The following is a 15,998-nucleotide window of genomic DNA, read 5'->3' on the forward strand; positions in this document are numbered from 1 at the left end:
TATTTTTCACTTCCGAATGCGCCAAACTTTTAAGGCATTTAAATGGTCCAGCATGGGAATTTAAGTTGAAATTATTTTTTTCTAAAGGCTGCAGCTTTATTCTCTTTAAAAAAATAGAGAATTTTTATTCTTGTTTTTTTATGTTTTTAACAAAAATATGATTTACCTACTTCCAGCTGGTCTTGAGGTACGATCCTGGTCTAACAAGCAAGTCGTCGTTTGTTCGAATCTCGACTGGGAGATGCGGTAAATCAATAAGGTCGTAGCACTACCCAGATAACCAGATGTCAACCCTAAAGGGCGGGACCACTCTTATGTGGTCTGATGTGGTTCTTACACACGCGTACTCGTCCCAATAAACACACCGGTAGAAGCATCCCTTTCGGACTCTCGCTCTTATTTATTTATGCACTGTGATGAGTTTTTGCGAGTGTGTAGGTATTTAGCTAACAGCCACGGCCGTCGCTCTCGCTCGTCAGCTCAAGCAGCTGATACCAATCCCTCGTGATGGCTCGTACTCTCGCCCACGTGTGGAATCGAGGGCGTAATATTGAAAAGGTTATGCAAAATCTGTATTCAAATGTGCCGCTAGCTCTCATGGACAGCTGATTGGCCACAAGTTGTTTGCCTCGAAGAGGCTATGCATATCGAAAGGCGCTACGAGGCTGTGCGTTCGCGAGTGTGTAGGCAGCACAATATCTATTATTTTTTGAAACGTTGGTTCTACAATTGATGAATGGACGGTAAGGGAAAGTAATGAAGAGGGAAGGGGGGTTACAGGTAGCTACGCTTAAGAAGTTGTCGTGAATCCCACCTTTTGTCCAATGCTGGAAGGTGCATGGGTCGAACCAAGCTATAATCTGAGATTATAACCAGATTTGAACCCACAACACCCGCCAGGTAGTCACCTGATTCACGGTGACTCCAAATAGTCACGTCACTCGCCTCGCAGAATAAGGGTGAAAGCCTGTTGAATCAGGTTTTTCCAGTTAACTCGATTGGGAGCTACCGCTGTCCAATTCCTCGGATACCGAGTACTCTCAGCCAGATCTCGCTCCACCTGGTCTAAATATCTTGCTCACTCCGCTCCTGGTCGTCTCGCTCCTACCGAATTTGAGTCTTTGTAGGGTAGTTGTCCGGCATTCTTGCAACATGCCCTTCCCATCGCATCCGTCCAGCTTTAGTCACCTTTTGGATAATGGGTTCGCCATAGAGCTGTGCGAGTTCATGGTTTATCCTCCGCCTCCATACTCCGTTCTCCTGTACGCCGCCGAAGATCGTTCTTAACACTCGTCGTTCGAAACGCAGGTCCTCCTCGAGCATTGTCCATGTTTCATGCCCGTAGAGAACAACCGGTCTAATAAGCGTCTTGTACAGGGTGCACTTTGGTCGGGGGCTCAACCGCAATTGCTTGCGAAGCCCATAGTAAACACGTCTTCCGCTGATAATACACCTCCGAATCTCGCAGCTAATTTCATTATCCGTCTTTACCGCTGAGCCAGGGTAGACAAATTCGTCAATTACCTCAAACTTATCGTTGTCGATCATTATACCTACTACTGCCCTGGCGGCGTTGGTCGGCCTCGGTTCCGCTGACCACCATACACTTTGTTTTAGACATGCTTACTTTCCGATCCCGAATTTGGCCATTAAAGCAGCTATTTTAGAGGCTCCCGAATTATTCGGAGTAGATGCCTGGAAGATGGCCACTTCCCGGACAGATGGATGCGACAGAACCTGGTCCTTGCCGAAGCCGGGAAAAGCTCCGGGTGTCCCCTCGTCATATAGTCCGATCTGTCTACGCGATACTACCGGCAAGGTACTATTGGGCAGTTGTCACGCTCGACGTGAGAAATGCGTTTAATAGCGCTAGCTGGGACTCTAAAGTAAACTCGCTTCGGAACATCCAAACGCGGTGTCGCTGTACAGGATTCTGGAAAATTATATCCAGAATCGTGTGCTATGCTACAATACGGAGGAGGGTCAGAAGTGCGTTCCAATAACCGCAGGGGTTCCGCAAGGTTCCATACTTGGCCCGATGTTGTACAACGTCATGTATGACGAAGTATTGAAGCTAAAGTTCCCGGTAGAGGTTGCGATTGTCGGCTTTGCGGACGACATCACCTTGGAAATCTACACTGAATCTATCTGAGAAGTTGAGTTGACGGCTGCCCACTCTATAAGCTTTGTCGAAGATTGGATGCGCTCCAGGAAACTGGAGGTTATGTGAATGTATTCAAATTTATTGAGGTAAGTGCACGGTGACTAAAATCAAATCATAAAACGGAGGTTATCGTGGTGAACAACCGCAAGTCGGTACAGCACTATTTCGTCAACGCGGTCTTTAAAACTTCTGGGAGTCATGGTCGACGACAAGCTCAAGTTCGGGAGCCACGTCGACTATGCCTGCAAGAAGGCTTCCACAACTATTTCGGCATTGTCTCATATGATGTCTAATAGCTCTGCTCTCTGACTCGAATGAACTCAACAATCCACGCGAAATCCGAACACAGCACTGTGTACCATCCATCGCAGTTTGAATCAGATTGATGAGCTTCCTGGGGAAGATATTCTCGTCCAGGATTGTCCACAGCTCAAAACTGTTGGGTTGAGTTATTTTTAGACACAAATGGTGCCTCTTCCTCCGTATATTGTAGTCAAATCACCAACCGAGAAGTTTAATCTAACTCGGTTACTGACCGTGACGACAAAACCATACAAGCACTTGCTACTTGCAAGGCACGTGACGTTGACTCAACGCCTTCACACCTTGTCCCGTTATGTTTGAACACTATCAACACCTGTTTCATTACCTTCTTCTACTGTCCTTCAGTCAATTGTAAAAAAAACTACCGTTTGTTTAAATAGAAATCCATCCACTGTGATTGGTCGAAATAAGCATCGCTAATTTGCCTTCATGCTAATGCTAATTTGCATCAAGCGTGTGGTGGTTGAGTACGCCTGGAACAGAATATCACGAGGCATATTCCAATATCGGAGCGCGCATCATACAGCTCTTGGCAGTGATGCCCTGAGCTATCATCGCCACGGATGCCTTGCGTTCGGTGCGCTATCGTGTCGGCAGTCATTGGTATCGTCGGCATTCCAGCCGCGTCATTAGTGCTGATTGCTGAGCAGCGGGAATTCGATCGCAGTCATCCGAAGGGGTAACACCTTTATTCTGTATTTCGAAAGGATCTTTATTTCGTTCGACTTGTTTCGAACGAGTTGTTTTGCCCATTTGATTTTGCTGGCGGAATAAAGAATACCATCCACTTTCATTCGAAATATCAATCCGTGCGAAATACAGAAAAGGGAGGGGTGTAAGTCTTGGGTGATTCTTAATTAGGGCGGCGGGTACTAGGAAGCTTCGTAGTCCTACGTTAAGCCTGCGCTCATGCTACAAAAATGGGTGATTTATTTTGACTGGACTGGCCCAACGACGTTCTTCAAAACATTTGTACTGAACTTTTTTTTTTAAATCAGAATATTTATATTGCTGTGAATGCTATATACTAAACAATATATTACGAATATTACGAATTTTTCGACTACAAATGAAAGTACAAAAACAAAATTAGTATTCAGGCTACAGTCCCTTCAGGGCTGAGCCATCCAGGCTTCGATTTCTTCAACCCTAAAATAAAAATGTTCGTAACTGCATTATACCCTTTTGAATATACTGTTTGTTACTTACGTTCTTGGCACAAACGTAAAATTCTCAATGCCATTTTCGGTTATTAGCACATCATCCTCGATGCGTACCCCGCCAAAATTGCGGAAACGATCGATTTGCTCCTTAACGAGAAACTTACTCATGTTTGGATCAGCGAAAGCCTTGTTCAGTAGCTGAAAATAATTTCAATTGAATTCCTTCCTGCATTATAAATATCTTAAATGTAACTTTGAGCTTACCGGTTCAATGAAATAGCAGCCAGGCTCGATAGTAACGTACATTCCGGCCTTAAGCGTGCGCGCCGTACGCAATCGATTAACTCCCGGCTCACCGGGACGTTCCGGACAATGTGGCAAGTAGCCACCAACGTCGTGAACATCCAAACCCAACAGATGTCCCAAGCCATGCGGCTGAAAGATCGCATTCAATCCAGCAGCCATCATATCGTCGACCTCACCCTGTAGCAAACCTCCCTTCTTCAGTTCTCCCAACATCACGCGGTTCGCCAGCAGATGCATATTGACCCAGGAAGCCCCATCCTTCGCAGAGGCGCAGACAGCATCCCTTGCAGCAAGTACAGCATTATACACCAGCTTCTGATCAGCGGTAAATTTACCATTCACCGGGAAGCTGCAGGTAATATCCGACGTATAACCGCCATAGTTGGCACCCATATCGAACAGGCACATGTCACCGTCCTGGATGAGGCGATCATTCGGCGATCCAGCGTGGCCATAGTGCAGGATGGCAGAGTTCGATCCGGCACCGCAAATGCACGTATAGGACATATGGCGACAGCCGCCCACCGAGTAGGAGTGGTGCAGGAACACCGACTCGCCCTGATACTCATGCCAGCCGGGACGAATCTGCCGCATAACCTGCTTGTGCGCATCCGACGAAACGCGAGCCACATAGCGCAGGACTTCGATTTCGGCCGGTGATTTGATGACACGGCTGAAAAGGTGGAAAGAATAAGATTAGTACATAAACTTTGTGAAAAAAAACAATAAAAATATCATTTATTGTTAAAATATTTTTGTAGGGTGACCAACCTATTTTGGACCCCTTCAGCAGCTGTACATAATTTGGACACTTCCATTTGATTTAGCTGTAAGTGTCCAAATTATGTACAGCTGTTGAGGGGGTCCAAAATACGTTGGTTACCCTATAGGGTAACGGGTATTTTCCTATTTTCAGCCTGTTGCTAAATTATGAAAATATGCGCAGAACTTTTTACACAACTTCGACGTCAAACGATTTCGAGTGTAGAGTAAATCCACTTTCAACAAAAATTGAGTAAATTTTTACTCTATTGAAAGTAAAAATGTACGAGAGTGTATTAGGAACTGTCAAAATGTGAATGAAAACAAAAGCAAAATGCTGTCCTCTCTTTTTTTCTTATTCTCTAAACCGAAGAAAATATCGCCAACCTTGTCTATCCGAGTGGGTGGGGACGTACAGGAAGGCGGGCAGGCAAATCAGCATGAGTAGTGTTTTTATATTTTAGTGATTTAGAATTTGATTATCATCGCGCTGTCAGTTTTAGTTTTGACTAAAACAGCTGGTGGTTATGTAAAAGAACAAAACTAAACACATGTTGTGAAAGCGAAATCATCGACAATGTGCAATAGATAAGGAAGAGGCAGAAATCATTTTTCTTGAAAACGTTGCAGCTAAACAGTGATAAGATGTCTCGCTGCATGTTGAGTCCGCTGCGTTACCACCGTGCTGCTTTCGTAATGCAATCACTATTGCCTAGTTTTGCAAGGGCTTGTCTTTTTTCGACAGATTCAACAGAAAATAATGGAAAAAGTAAAGGTTTGGTTCGAAACACCACAATCCTGGTTCAGCAGGGCTCTAACATACAAGAATTGCCCGTTGTCGTTCGGAAGGTGGCAGAGGACGAGTTCGTGTCGTTAATTTCGAACAAGATAATTGAAAATCAACCAACGCCTGAGTCAGCTGATCAATCATCAGAATATTATGGAGCCAAAGATTCGAAAAGCGAAGCACAAGAAGCAGTATTGAAGGTAATCGATCTTTGTGACTCGGTAGATAAGGTCTACATGGTAGTTCAAGAGCTGAAAGAAGAAGAGCTTTTGCCATACGTAGCCTTTGTGGCATCGAAAAAAATCCTATCAGTTGGCCATGTTGCTGAAAAGAGAAACTTGGACAACAATCCAGTTTATGAAAGACTTATGAATTGCCTAATTTTTAAAGGACAAACTTCTTTAATATTTAATATGCTGCACAAACTGCAGAGATATAAGGAAGTTGTCAAACCGACTGAGATGCTAGGGAATGAGCTGATTTTTAGGTGCTCCGAAAACAAATTGTCCATTGAAGAGTGTTGTCAGGCCATTGAATGTCTGGCTCAGTGCGGAAGGCACGACCTGGCAGAGAAATTTTGGAGTGGAATAGCTGATCAGGAAAAACAGATTAGTAAAGAAAATATTCATACGGTGTTTGCCATACTTCGATATTTGAAAATAAGCCGAAAAGCCGTTCTGAATGTGCTGGAACGAAGAGTCCCATCGGTCTGGTGGCAGATGTCGCCAGACTCTACAAAAACCGTGCTTCGATCTTTGGAAAAATGTAAGACCTCTCCATTCCGAATTACACACACGTTGGCCCGTTGGCTGAGTACGAATATCCACGCGGTATCTGAAGGAGATCTAAAGGATATAGTTGAATCGTTCACAAATTTGAATTACTGCGACAACCAAATCGAACGTTCTATCGAGAGATACGTTAAGGCGAAAGGCATTAAGATTACTTCTAAAGATGTCATTCTTGCGATTTTGAGGCACTGTCAGGTATGCCAACTTTTTAGAATTTACAACTAGCAACTATAAATTGCCAATGTCATTTCATTTCAGGTGTTTCGTCTAAGGAATTCGTATATTCTAAACGGGTGCAGTGAGTACTTTATCGCGCATCATCATGAGCTAGATCCTAAAAGCATCAAGCCTATTGTATGTGCTTTTGCGTATCTCGATTACATGCCTGTAAATAGCAACAAATTTTGGGAAACGTTGGACATGTATCTGGATCTCAATTTTAGCAAAATTCATCCGGCAGAAATAATTGACATCATGTTTTGCTACATTAGCCTCGAACGCTATCCGCTGAATTTTGTTAACCGAATTTTTAATCCATATTTCTTGGATGTTCTGCATGCTAAAACTAAACAAGAGCAATTGGATCGCGTACGAAGTATGCTAAAAGTATTCGATACCTGTCTAGCATTGGAATGCCCTGGTTACGATGGTCCTCTGCTTCCGCGCGACCACTCAGCTAAGGCACTGTTTCACGATGGGCGAATCAAACGAATTGTTAACTACATTCTACCGGAACTGGAAGAACTGGCCGGTGGTGCGGATTGTTTAACTAAATTCACCGTACTGCACAATCTACCGGTGAATGAGCTCTATTTGGTGGACGTCATGTTTCACCCGTCTGGAATGGGTCACTTCTTTTCTCTTAACCCACTTAAAGAACGAAATATTAACGTGGCGGTCTTGATTCATCTGCCAGAGTATTATAGTAACAGCGGAGAAAACCTGATTGGGCCACAGGCCATGCGAATACGTCATTTGAGGCGTTTCGGATTGAAGGTGGTGACCCTGCGGTTCGATGTGTTATACAAATTGAAAGTGCATCCTAAGGAACTGCGAAAGTATCTAGTGGAGCGAATGAAACATGCGCTGGAAGCTCTTCCAGCACCGAACGATGCACCTAACGGCGATTCAAACGAATGAGCACCATGAAGAAACCATCCAAGTCCACAGTGGGGTCAACTGACGAAACAGCAGTTGACCACTGACAAGTTTTGATCTCCTATTGTAGTTATATATAGAGCTTATAACGCGATCATTGTTGAATGCACAAATTATAGCAACTATAACGTATAGGTTATACGAATTCGGCTTATTGAAAATTTGAAATACACGTAAAGACGTCTTAATCGAAAAATTTTTGAGTTTGATTTTGAGATATAAGTGAATGAGAGAACTCTGCACACCCCGTCTAGCATCATGGACTTATTGGGACATTTTTTGAACTGTTAACCCTCTCTGTCCCAAGGGTATTTGGGTGATTTACAGTTTTTTGTCATTTGAAAAAGTTATTAGCTTTGGGGTGAACTAACTACCGGTTGAAAGCCCCATTAAAACAGTAAATAAATAAATAAAAATAGAAGAGAATAGAAATATTAGAATTAAATGTCCTAAAAATTTTAGTATCGGAAGTTATGGTACCTTGTTACTGTGGGACAGAGAAGGTTCAACTATTCAAAACCGTACCCAATTACATGACACATTACATAACGAAGAGCATGCTAAATAGTAATGACACCCGGATTTAACCACGATTACTTGTAAAAGTAACTATGCTCTATCCTATCCATCGAACAAAACATGAAAACGCCATATTAAGAAATAGGATTGCAGCACTTGGACTTTTGATTGAGGAAGATCCGGTGAGCGAGCAACGAAACGATAGGTATAATTTCATTCAGTAACATCGTCTATCCCCAACAGCCAGAGAATTCGTAGGACGATACCAAACGGGCTTTATGGGGGCAAATGCTACTACGGATCAAATTTGCACAAATCTTTTAGAAGTCAGGGGTACAACCGCGGGTTGCGGCAAGAGGCTGAAGTGATGACAACATTCGATCAAAGAGCAAACAATGCCTCACCAAGTTAACGGTGATACGAAACGCCAGTAATCCTTTCCGTACCTTAGACTATGGACCCTATTCTCACAGTCACCTCACCTAAATTTTTTAGGTGGCACAATTTGCGGTTCTCAGAGTTATATAGGTGACTCAGCTCACCAGTCACCAGGTTGACTATGCAAATCATGCAAATCAAAGGGGGTGCTGTTAGGTGAGGTGAGGGTGACTGCCAGAATAGGGCGCGTGAGAGAAGTGAGGTGAGTGAGGTGACTGTTAGAATAGGGCCCTATAGCCATGCTTACGGAAGACATTTGTGCACCTGCCGTATTCTAACGAAAGCTGTTGCAGACTATTTTTGTACAGTATGGAAATACAAACGGAAAGCAGAGTGGTGCAAACGCAAAAACCAGAACTGCAGGTCAGGAGACTAAAAAGACGATACACATAGAGCCGCACCTGCCTTGGATAAACACCACGCTACGTCGCCTTAAATCCTATAGAAAGGCTGCCTTGAGGAGCTATTCAAGGTATAAAACCCAATCACTGCGAAACCACTACCAGGCTCTCAACAAGCGCTACAAAAAGTCCAGCCGACACTGCTTCCGCAAATACTCAAACAACGTCGAGCGTAAACTGAAGAGAAGCGTAACCCCAAGTCGTTCTGGAAATATGTTAGTGTTCAACAGAAAGACGACGGTCTCCCATCCTCCATGTTCCTTGGAAACGACACTGCGACCAAATTGGATATGATTTGTCAACTGTTCTCGCGGAAATTCTCCAGCGTCTTTGTCGATGAAAGGCTGTGCGCAAAAAAAGTATCGACTGTGCCAGACAACGTTCCAAATCTTGGCGATACTCTCACTAAGCTGACTATTGACGATTCTATGATCAAGCAGTCCGCTTTGAAGTTAAAAAGCTCAACTTGTAGTGAGCCGGATGGCGTATACCTTTAATCTTTCTAGAGAACTGCACCGATGCCTTGGCTGCTCCAATCCGATGTTTATTTAACTCCTTGATTAGCTCAGGTATATTTCTTTCTGCTTGGAATTCCGCTTACATGTTTCCAGTACATAGGAAGGAGAACAAAAGAAACATAGACAACTACAGAGGGATCTCTACCTTATGTGCATCATCGAAACTCTTCGAGCTCGTTGTAATCGTGCCAATTTCCTCGTTCGTTCAGCAATACATCGCTGACGAGCAACAAGGACTCATGTCCAAGCGCTCAACGTCTACCAATCTACTACTAACACTCACTACGTACGTAACGGATTGCTTTGACGACCATTCTCAGACAGCCGTTATCTACACGGACCTCTTTGGCGCGTTTCAACAAGCTAAATCATCAAACCGTCGTCACAAAACGGGACAAACTGGGAATTGGAGGCCCGCTGCTCCAGTGGTTAAAATCGTATCTGTCGAACCGTCCTTTTAATTTGTTCTATCGATTTTCACTGCTTTTTCTGGAGTCCCACAAGGTGGCCATCTCGGACCGTTGGTTTTTCTTATTTATTTCAACAACGTCAACTTAATGCTCAAAGGTCCTCGGTTTGTGTTCACCGACGATTTGAAACTATTCTCGAAAGTTAACGATCCACCGGACACTCTCGCACTCTAGGATAGCGGTTCTCAACCTTTTTTGGCTCGCGAACCCCCTGGCGGAATTCCCTATCCTATTCTGCAGCGAACTAAATTTTTGGCGCCCCATTTGGAAAACGCTGCTCTAGGAGCAACTGTTAATATTCGCTGGATGGTGTAAAAACAGTACGTATGCTTGGTACTAAACCCCGACAAATGTGAAGTGATAACGTTCTCGAGAAAGCTGAATCCTATAATATTCGATTACCGATTATCAAGCGTACCTTTGCGCCGTGTAGATTGCGCCAAGGATCTTGGGGTACTGCTGGACTCCAAATTGACTTTCAAACAGCATGTTTCGTTCGTTATCGACAAGGCCTGCAGAAACTTTCATTATGTGTATCGCCAAAAACTTCAATGATATTTATTGTTTGAAATCAGTCTTCTGTGCGTTGATTCTTTCCAACCTCGAGTATTGCGCACCCGTATGGAGCCCGTATTACCAGGACGGTGTCAGTCGAGTAAAGTCGGTGCAACGACGGTTCATCCGCTTTGCCCACCGTAGGTTACCATGGAATGATCCGCTACGAACAGCGGTGCAGATTAATCAACTTGGACACTCTGGAAACACGTCATGACGCAACTAGAGCCGTCCCAGCAAACATTTTCGTGTAACAAAGTAACAAATATGATATATGTACCGATATATATCTAGAAAAATCGTATTCGATGCACGAAACCAGCATATGCGTATTGTTTTGGAGGCGATATACGTACTGCAAATTATATGAAAACAATTCACATTCATAAGTATTTCTATACGATGAAATCCGACTCAACATGATTAGTTCTATAATGCTATACAATTCTGTGACGAAAATCGTATGTGAATCAGTTACGAACAAACATTTCATTTTGAACGAATAAATGTAAACTAGGGAGCGCTTTATTAAGCTTTATGTACGATTTCGAGTTTGTTTAGCAATATTTAAGATGATTTTCACACATTATTATACGATTTGTGGTTTGCTGGGGTCTTTGTATCGGATGTTTTGACATCCCGGATTGACTGTCCGTGGATTCTTGAAAGACTCGACATCTTAACTCGGCCTCGCTTAACACGGCACAGTGGGCTCTGTAGCCGCAAGGTTACCGAGTCTGCTTGGACAAGCAAATAGTCATGAGTTTGAATTTTAGTAGAATCAGGCCATTCGATGTCAAAGTGACTTTAGCATGGAGTTATTCTCAGGCCCCTAATAACCCTTTCTTCATGCTGAATTCTATCCACCTTTTCGTGTACTTAATGGCGGCTAGTGGGCACAACTTTTGGAAAATATTTAAAGGCTTTTGGCAACTTTGCTAACGTACGCTTGACAGTTTTACAACAATAATTAAGGGGGAAGACGTGAGCAGAGTTGCCAAAAGCATGTTATTTTTTCCGAAAGTTGTATCCACTAGCCGTAAGACCCTATAAATGTATATTTTTATAGAGCTTTAACTAGCCGCCATTAGGTACGTAAAAAGGTCGATATTATCCCGATAAGACCTATTGACAGTGCAAAAATGACCCTCATAGTAAAATGCATTGGTTAGCTGCGCCAGGGGTGGGTACAATTGGGGACAGCGCTGTCATGTGGAACGAGGTGGGTAAAGTAGAAGGTAAAGTTGAAGGAAGGGTACCCAATTACACACAAGCACGCATAAGTTTCAATAAGCATATCACTCACTCAATAGCGTTTATAGCAAAAATAAATGCTGTGCGGGTTATACAGCAAACTCTCGGGCGATATCACAATAGACCAACGACACTGGTCGCAGTGATGAGTCCATTCAGAAAAAAACACGTAACAATCTCTTTTTGCATATACCGCACCGGCGAACTAATTACAATATTTTTGGTAGTATAACCGGCTTACAACGCAACTTTAACCGTTACACAATTCTTGGGATTACGAGCTCGTTTTTGCCCATTGTGCGTTATGTGGCCTACTTCGACTTTGACGTCAGCCGCAACGTGCTGAAAACCCGATTTAGAACTTTAGCTATTAGTTTTTAAGTAGTCAGTAGGATAGAAAATCTGTTGACTTTTAATCAATAAACAATAAACAATTTACAAAATCAACAGCCGACCTGAAGAGACACTGAACGAGAGTGCGGTGAGATATGTGCTCTTCAAGTACCGCTCCCGAAACTAAACGGAGAAGCCTGTTTTCAAGCGTTCAGACATTCAGGGGACAACACGTTAACTCGGATTATTGTCTGCCCACGGTTGGCAGAAGAAACTATATTGAAATCATCGAGGAAGATACGATTGAACATCCAGTGGTTATCAACTAAAGGAGTAGCTGTAGTGTACTCATGGAGAATCCACTTGAGCGACTTCAACGCAAAGATTGGCTTAAGCAACATGGACCTAGAATGCGTCTTGGGACGCCATGGCTTAGGAGAGATGATCGAAAACGGGAAGCTGGGAAAGGGGTTTGTGGTAATAACTCTTTTCCTGAGACTAGTACATAAGGTCACGAGGGGTTCCCGCGACGGCCGAACAGAAACCCAAATGTACCACAAATGCATCAGCCGTAAGTGGAGAAGGAATTTACTTGGTGTACGCAACAACTTGTTATCGCTGAGATACGCTTGTGTGTCGCACGTGTCCAACAATGAGATGAGATAGTTAGGTGTTGTTACGACGTCCGCCGATTGGAGAATCCTTAGGGAAAAAGCCTTTGTCGAACAACTTGAATCCGGGCCTCAGAGCTGTCGTCTGAAGGAACTATCGGAAGGCAATGAATCGACATCCAGAACCAGAGTCCGGCATCGTCGAAACAAATAAATGAAGCTGACTTTCTCTTACCTTCGTTTCATACATGAAGCGACTTGTTTCATATGTTGAACAGAGCGATTCAAGCAAGCTTCAGTTGAAGTTGGTGGTTGTTTCAATTACGACGACTAAAAGTAAAGCACGATTTGTCGATATTGCCTAGGTTAATTATAATATCCGCTGTATTGTAAAAAATGCTACTCAAATTCAATTCATTTGCATTCAAAGTTGCTGGCTTTCTTCTAGATATTTAACAGAAAAGTAGGTACAAATGAAAAGTTAGATCCGACAGTCATGATGAAGTGAAGCCCGTTTCAGTGACGCTGACCAAAGCTAGTTTGGTGGCGAAGCGGTGTTGCTTCAGTTGAAACCGAAGCTTCATTGCTTTATTGTTGAGTGACGATATGTAAGTAAAAGTGACGTTGTCGGGCCCTGTCCAAAACGCTTTTACGCAATGCGCAGCGGACTGAGGGTGCGGATTTCGGACCAAACTTGGAGGACGATCGACGACCGGAGAGTGGCGATAGTCGGTATTGAGAGGGCTGTTGAACAAGCTTGTAAGCGTGACAAGAGAGCCTGGATAAAGATGCCGGCAAAGGACAGAGCTGGTCAGTTACTGACTACAGCACAGCTTAGACGATGGACTGAACATTTTGAGCAACTCTTTTCGAGTTTCAAATGTTAGAGATTGAGAAAACCTGCAGCGCATGACGCCTGTAGCTCGTCGCATTAATGGCGTCAATTCTGAAGCACCATTATTGGATGAAATTCAAGTAGCAATCAAAAGTATGTAATCCAGCAAAATACCAGGGATGGACTGTATTTCAGCCGAGATGCTCAAAGCTGACCCATCTTTGCCAGCTCAGTTGATGCATTAGCTATTCAGCAAAATATGGGTTACGCAGCTTTTCCGGTGAACTGGATGCAGAGCATATTGGTTAAAGCCTCTAAAAAAGAAGACCTAACTGAATGCGGGAACTGGCGTGGCATCACGTTGTTCTGCATTACTCTTAAAGTACTCTGGAAGGTTATCGTTAACCAAATATAGGACAACACCGACGTTACTCTCTGGCGGTAGCAAGCTGAATTGCGTGCTGCCCAATCATGTGTAGACCATATCATAACAGCCAGCATTATATTGGAGCAGATCAACAAATTCCAGAACTTTCTTCTGCTGGTGTTCCTTGACTTAGAAATTCGTTTGACTGATTCAACCACGAAAACATCAGGGACGCAATTAGGCCTAGTGGCGTTCCAGATAAGCTAGTGCATCCCATTGAGGTTCAGTACGAGGTGTTCTCGTGCATAATGGCGTTTTGTCCAACCCTAGTATATTATCACTGTTGCTGTTTCTCATCGTTATGGATGAGATACCAGTTGGACAGTATTGACAGTAGATCAAATCGAGGAAGGAAATTCTCTAACGATATGGAGCGGTTAAATAACCTCGACCCATAGCCAACGACATTGTGTCATTTGTACAATACCGAATCGATATGCAAAGCAGGTTAGATGACCTCTCCGAGAACTCCCGGACAGCAGGTTTCACAGTCAAAGTAGCAAAAACTAAGCCTAGTGATCTGACAACTGCATATCCAACGAGGAACTCTATCTTCGATGTCATCAACGGAATTCGAGAACTTAGTGAAGGAACGAACAAGATCTGTAGAGAAGCACTCTACTGAAATCCGCAAGGACAACGCAGAAGAGGTAGACTCAGTGGCTTGTGACCAAGTAGTTTAGTCAACGACATCCGGGCTGTTGACGGAAACCTATCTTGGCGATAGATGAAAGCCATAGTGAGTAATCGTCGGCAATAGAGATCTCTAATCTCATCCCTTTGTTCTGTTAGAGCAGCGAAAATGGATCAATAAGCAAGTAAGTAAATTGTTAAATGGGAGGTGAAACTACGAAATGCACCAGGCGCAGAAGTCGACACCCTTAAAAAAAGTGCCGAAGTCAGCAAAATTTTGCCGAGATTTGGACAGCCGAGCGTTCGGTAAAATTTTTTATGATGCCAAACGTTAGTAAAGATCCGTAAACGTCGATTTGCAAAACTGAAATTTTCACCGAACGCTCGGCTGTCCAAATCTCGCCAAATTTTGCTGAGTTTTTTAAGTGTGTATGGATATAATCGGGCGAATAAAACATGGTATGCTGTAGATCTCTAGCGAGAACACCGATTGGCCGACCAGTTAACCTTTCGTTACTCGCGCCAATTTTGTTTTATAGGCATGCTAAAACCTAACAGAATTCACTCGAATACTAATGCCACTTGGTGAAAAACTTATGAAACTTTTATCACCGTTTGAAAGGTTTTAGTCTGCGGATCAACTTTGCTGAAAACAGTAATTTTCTTTATTGTTGGAACCCCGAGATATACCGAGATAAAGTTAACGGTTCACAGGCGTTGTACAAAATATAACAGCGCGAGTAACGGAGGGTTAAGACTATACAAGGTACACCGGGACAAGCTAAAGTGCGTGATAAGTTGAAACGGAAGCGACAATGTTCATTGGAAATGACAAATTGCTACCAGAAATAGAAGTGTCACCTTGTTTAAATATAGGGTGAAAACAGTCAGTCTTGGACATGCGTCACCCTATTATGCAAGAATTTTCCATCAACAAGGGTGTTCTTGCATAGTCGAATGAGCAAGCATGGGGACTGTTAGTATTACCCGGCTAAATTCTGAGAAAGATTTGGGTATTCTTCTGGTACGTTCTAGCCTGTCACGTCGCAAAAATGCCGAACAATAGTGCGGAAAAATATGTACTCGTCCGACCTTGGAGGGGGAGGAAGCACGTTCAACAGGCTAGTCAGCCGACTTGCTAGTGTCGAGACGCTCAACAAATTGGCAACGAGTAACCCAACCCAGGATCGAGTGGAGCGGAGGTGGTATTGTTGACAGCGTACGAGCCTTCACGGTTCTAAACTGTCAAAGAAGTCAGATTTCTTGCAAATTTAAAAAGTAGATATTTAAAGAATACAATTCACTTAAGAGTAGTTTCATCGAAAATTTATCTGAAAACTACTGCAGTGACAAAATATTATTAACAAACAAGGTAACAACTCTGTGATCTCTACAAAAAGAATTGCTATTTTGGTAGGTTCGTAAAGCATAAAGCGGAAATATCAGCTAAAAATAAAATCGTATTATCGACATGCATACCATAATACTCACCATTCAGCAATTATAGGGAATAAAATGTCCGAGTCAACAATAAATCTAAAAAATAAAA

The 15,998-nt window shown here is 43.2% G+C and overlaps 2 protein-coding genes across 4 annotated transcripts in view; one reads left to right on the top strand and one right to left on the bottom strand.

Moving 5' to 3' along the window:
• Nucleotides 1-3,489: 3,489 nt before the first annotated feature.
• LOC128738405 (xaa-Pro dipeptidase) overlaps nt 3,490-15,998 on the bottom strand; it is a 203,817-nt gene continuing 191,308 nt past the window's right edge. For all 3 annotated transcript variants that reach the window (XM_053833501.1, XM_053833502.1, XM_053833503.1), the window contains exons 7-10: nt 15,941-15,985; nt 3,916-4,630; nt 3,698-3,849; nt 3,490-3,637 (exon numbers count right to left, since the gene is read on the bottom strand). In XM_053833501.1, the coding sequence (XP_053689476.1) occupies nt 3,601-3,637; nt 3,698-3,849; nt 3,916-4,630; nt 15,941-15,985 (949 nt within the window). In that variant the 3' untranslated portion in view covers nt 3,490-3,600. The remainder of the gene's footprint in view (nt 3,638-3,697; nt 3,850-3,915; nt 4,631-15,940; nt 15,986-15,998) is intronic.
• LOC128738404 (FAST kinase domain-containing protein 3, mitochondrial-like) lies at nt 5,199-7,633 on the top strand. Its single transcript, XM_053833499.1, has 2 exons — nt 5,199-6,492; nt 6,556-7,633. Exons 1-2 carry the CDS (start codon nt 5,365-5,367, stop codon nt 7,435-7,437), a joined length of 2,010 nt encoding a protein of 669 aa, XP_053689474.1. The 5' UTR covers nt 5,199-5,364; the 3' UTR covers nt 7,438-7,633.

Source organism: Sabethes cyaneus, chromosome 2 (genome assembly GCF_943734655.1).
Source record: "Sabethes cyaneus chromosome 2, idSabCyanKW18_F2, whole genome shotgun sequence".
Lineage (NCBI taxonomy): Eukaryota > Metazoa > Arthropoda > Insecta > Diptera > Culicidae > Sabethes > Sabethes cyaneus.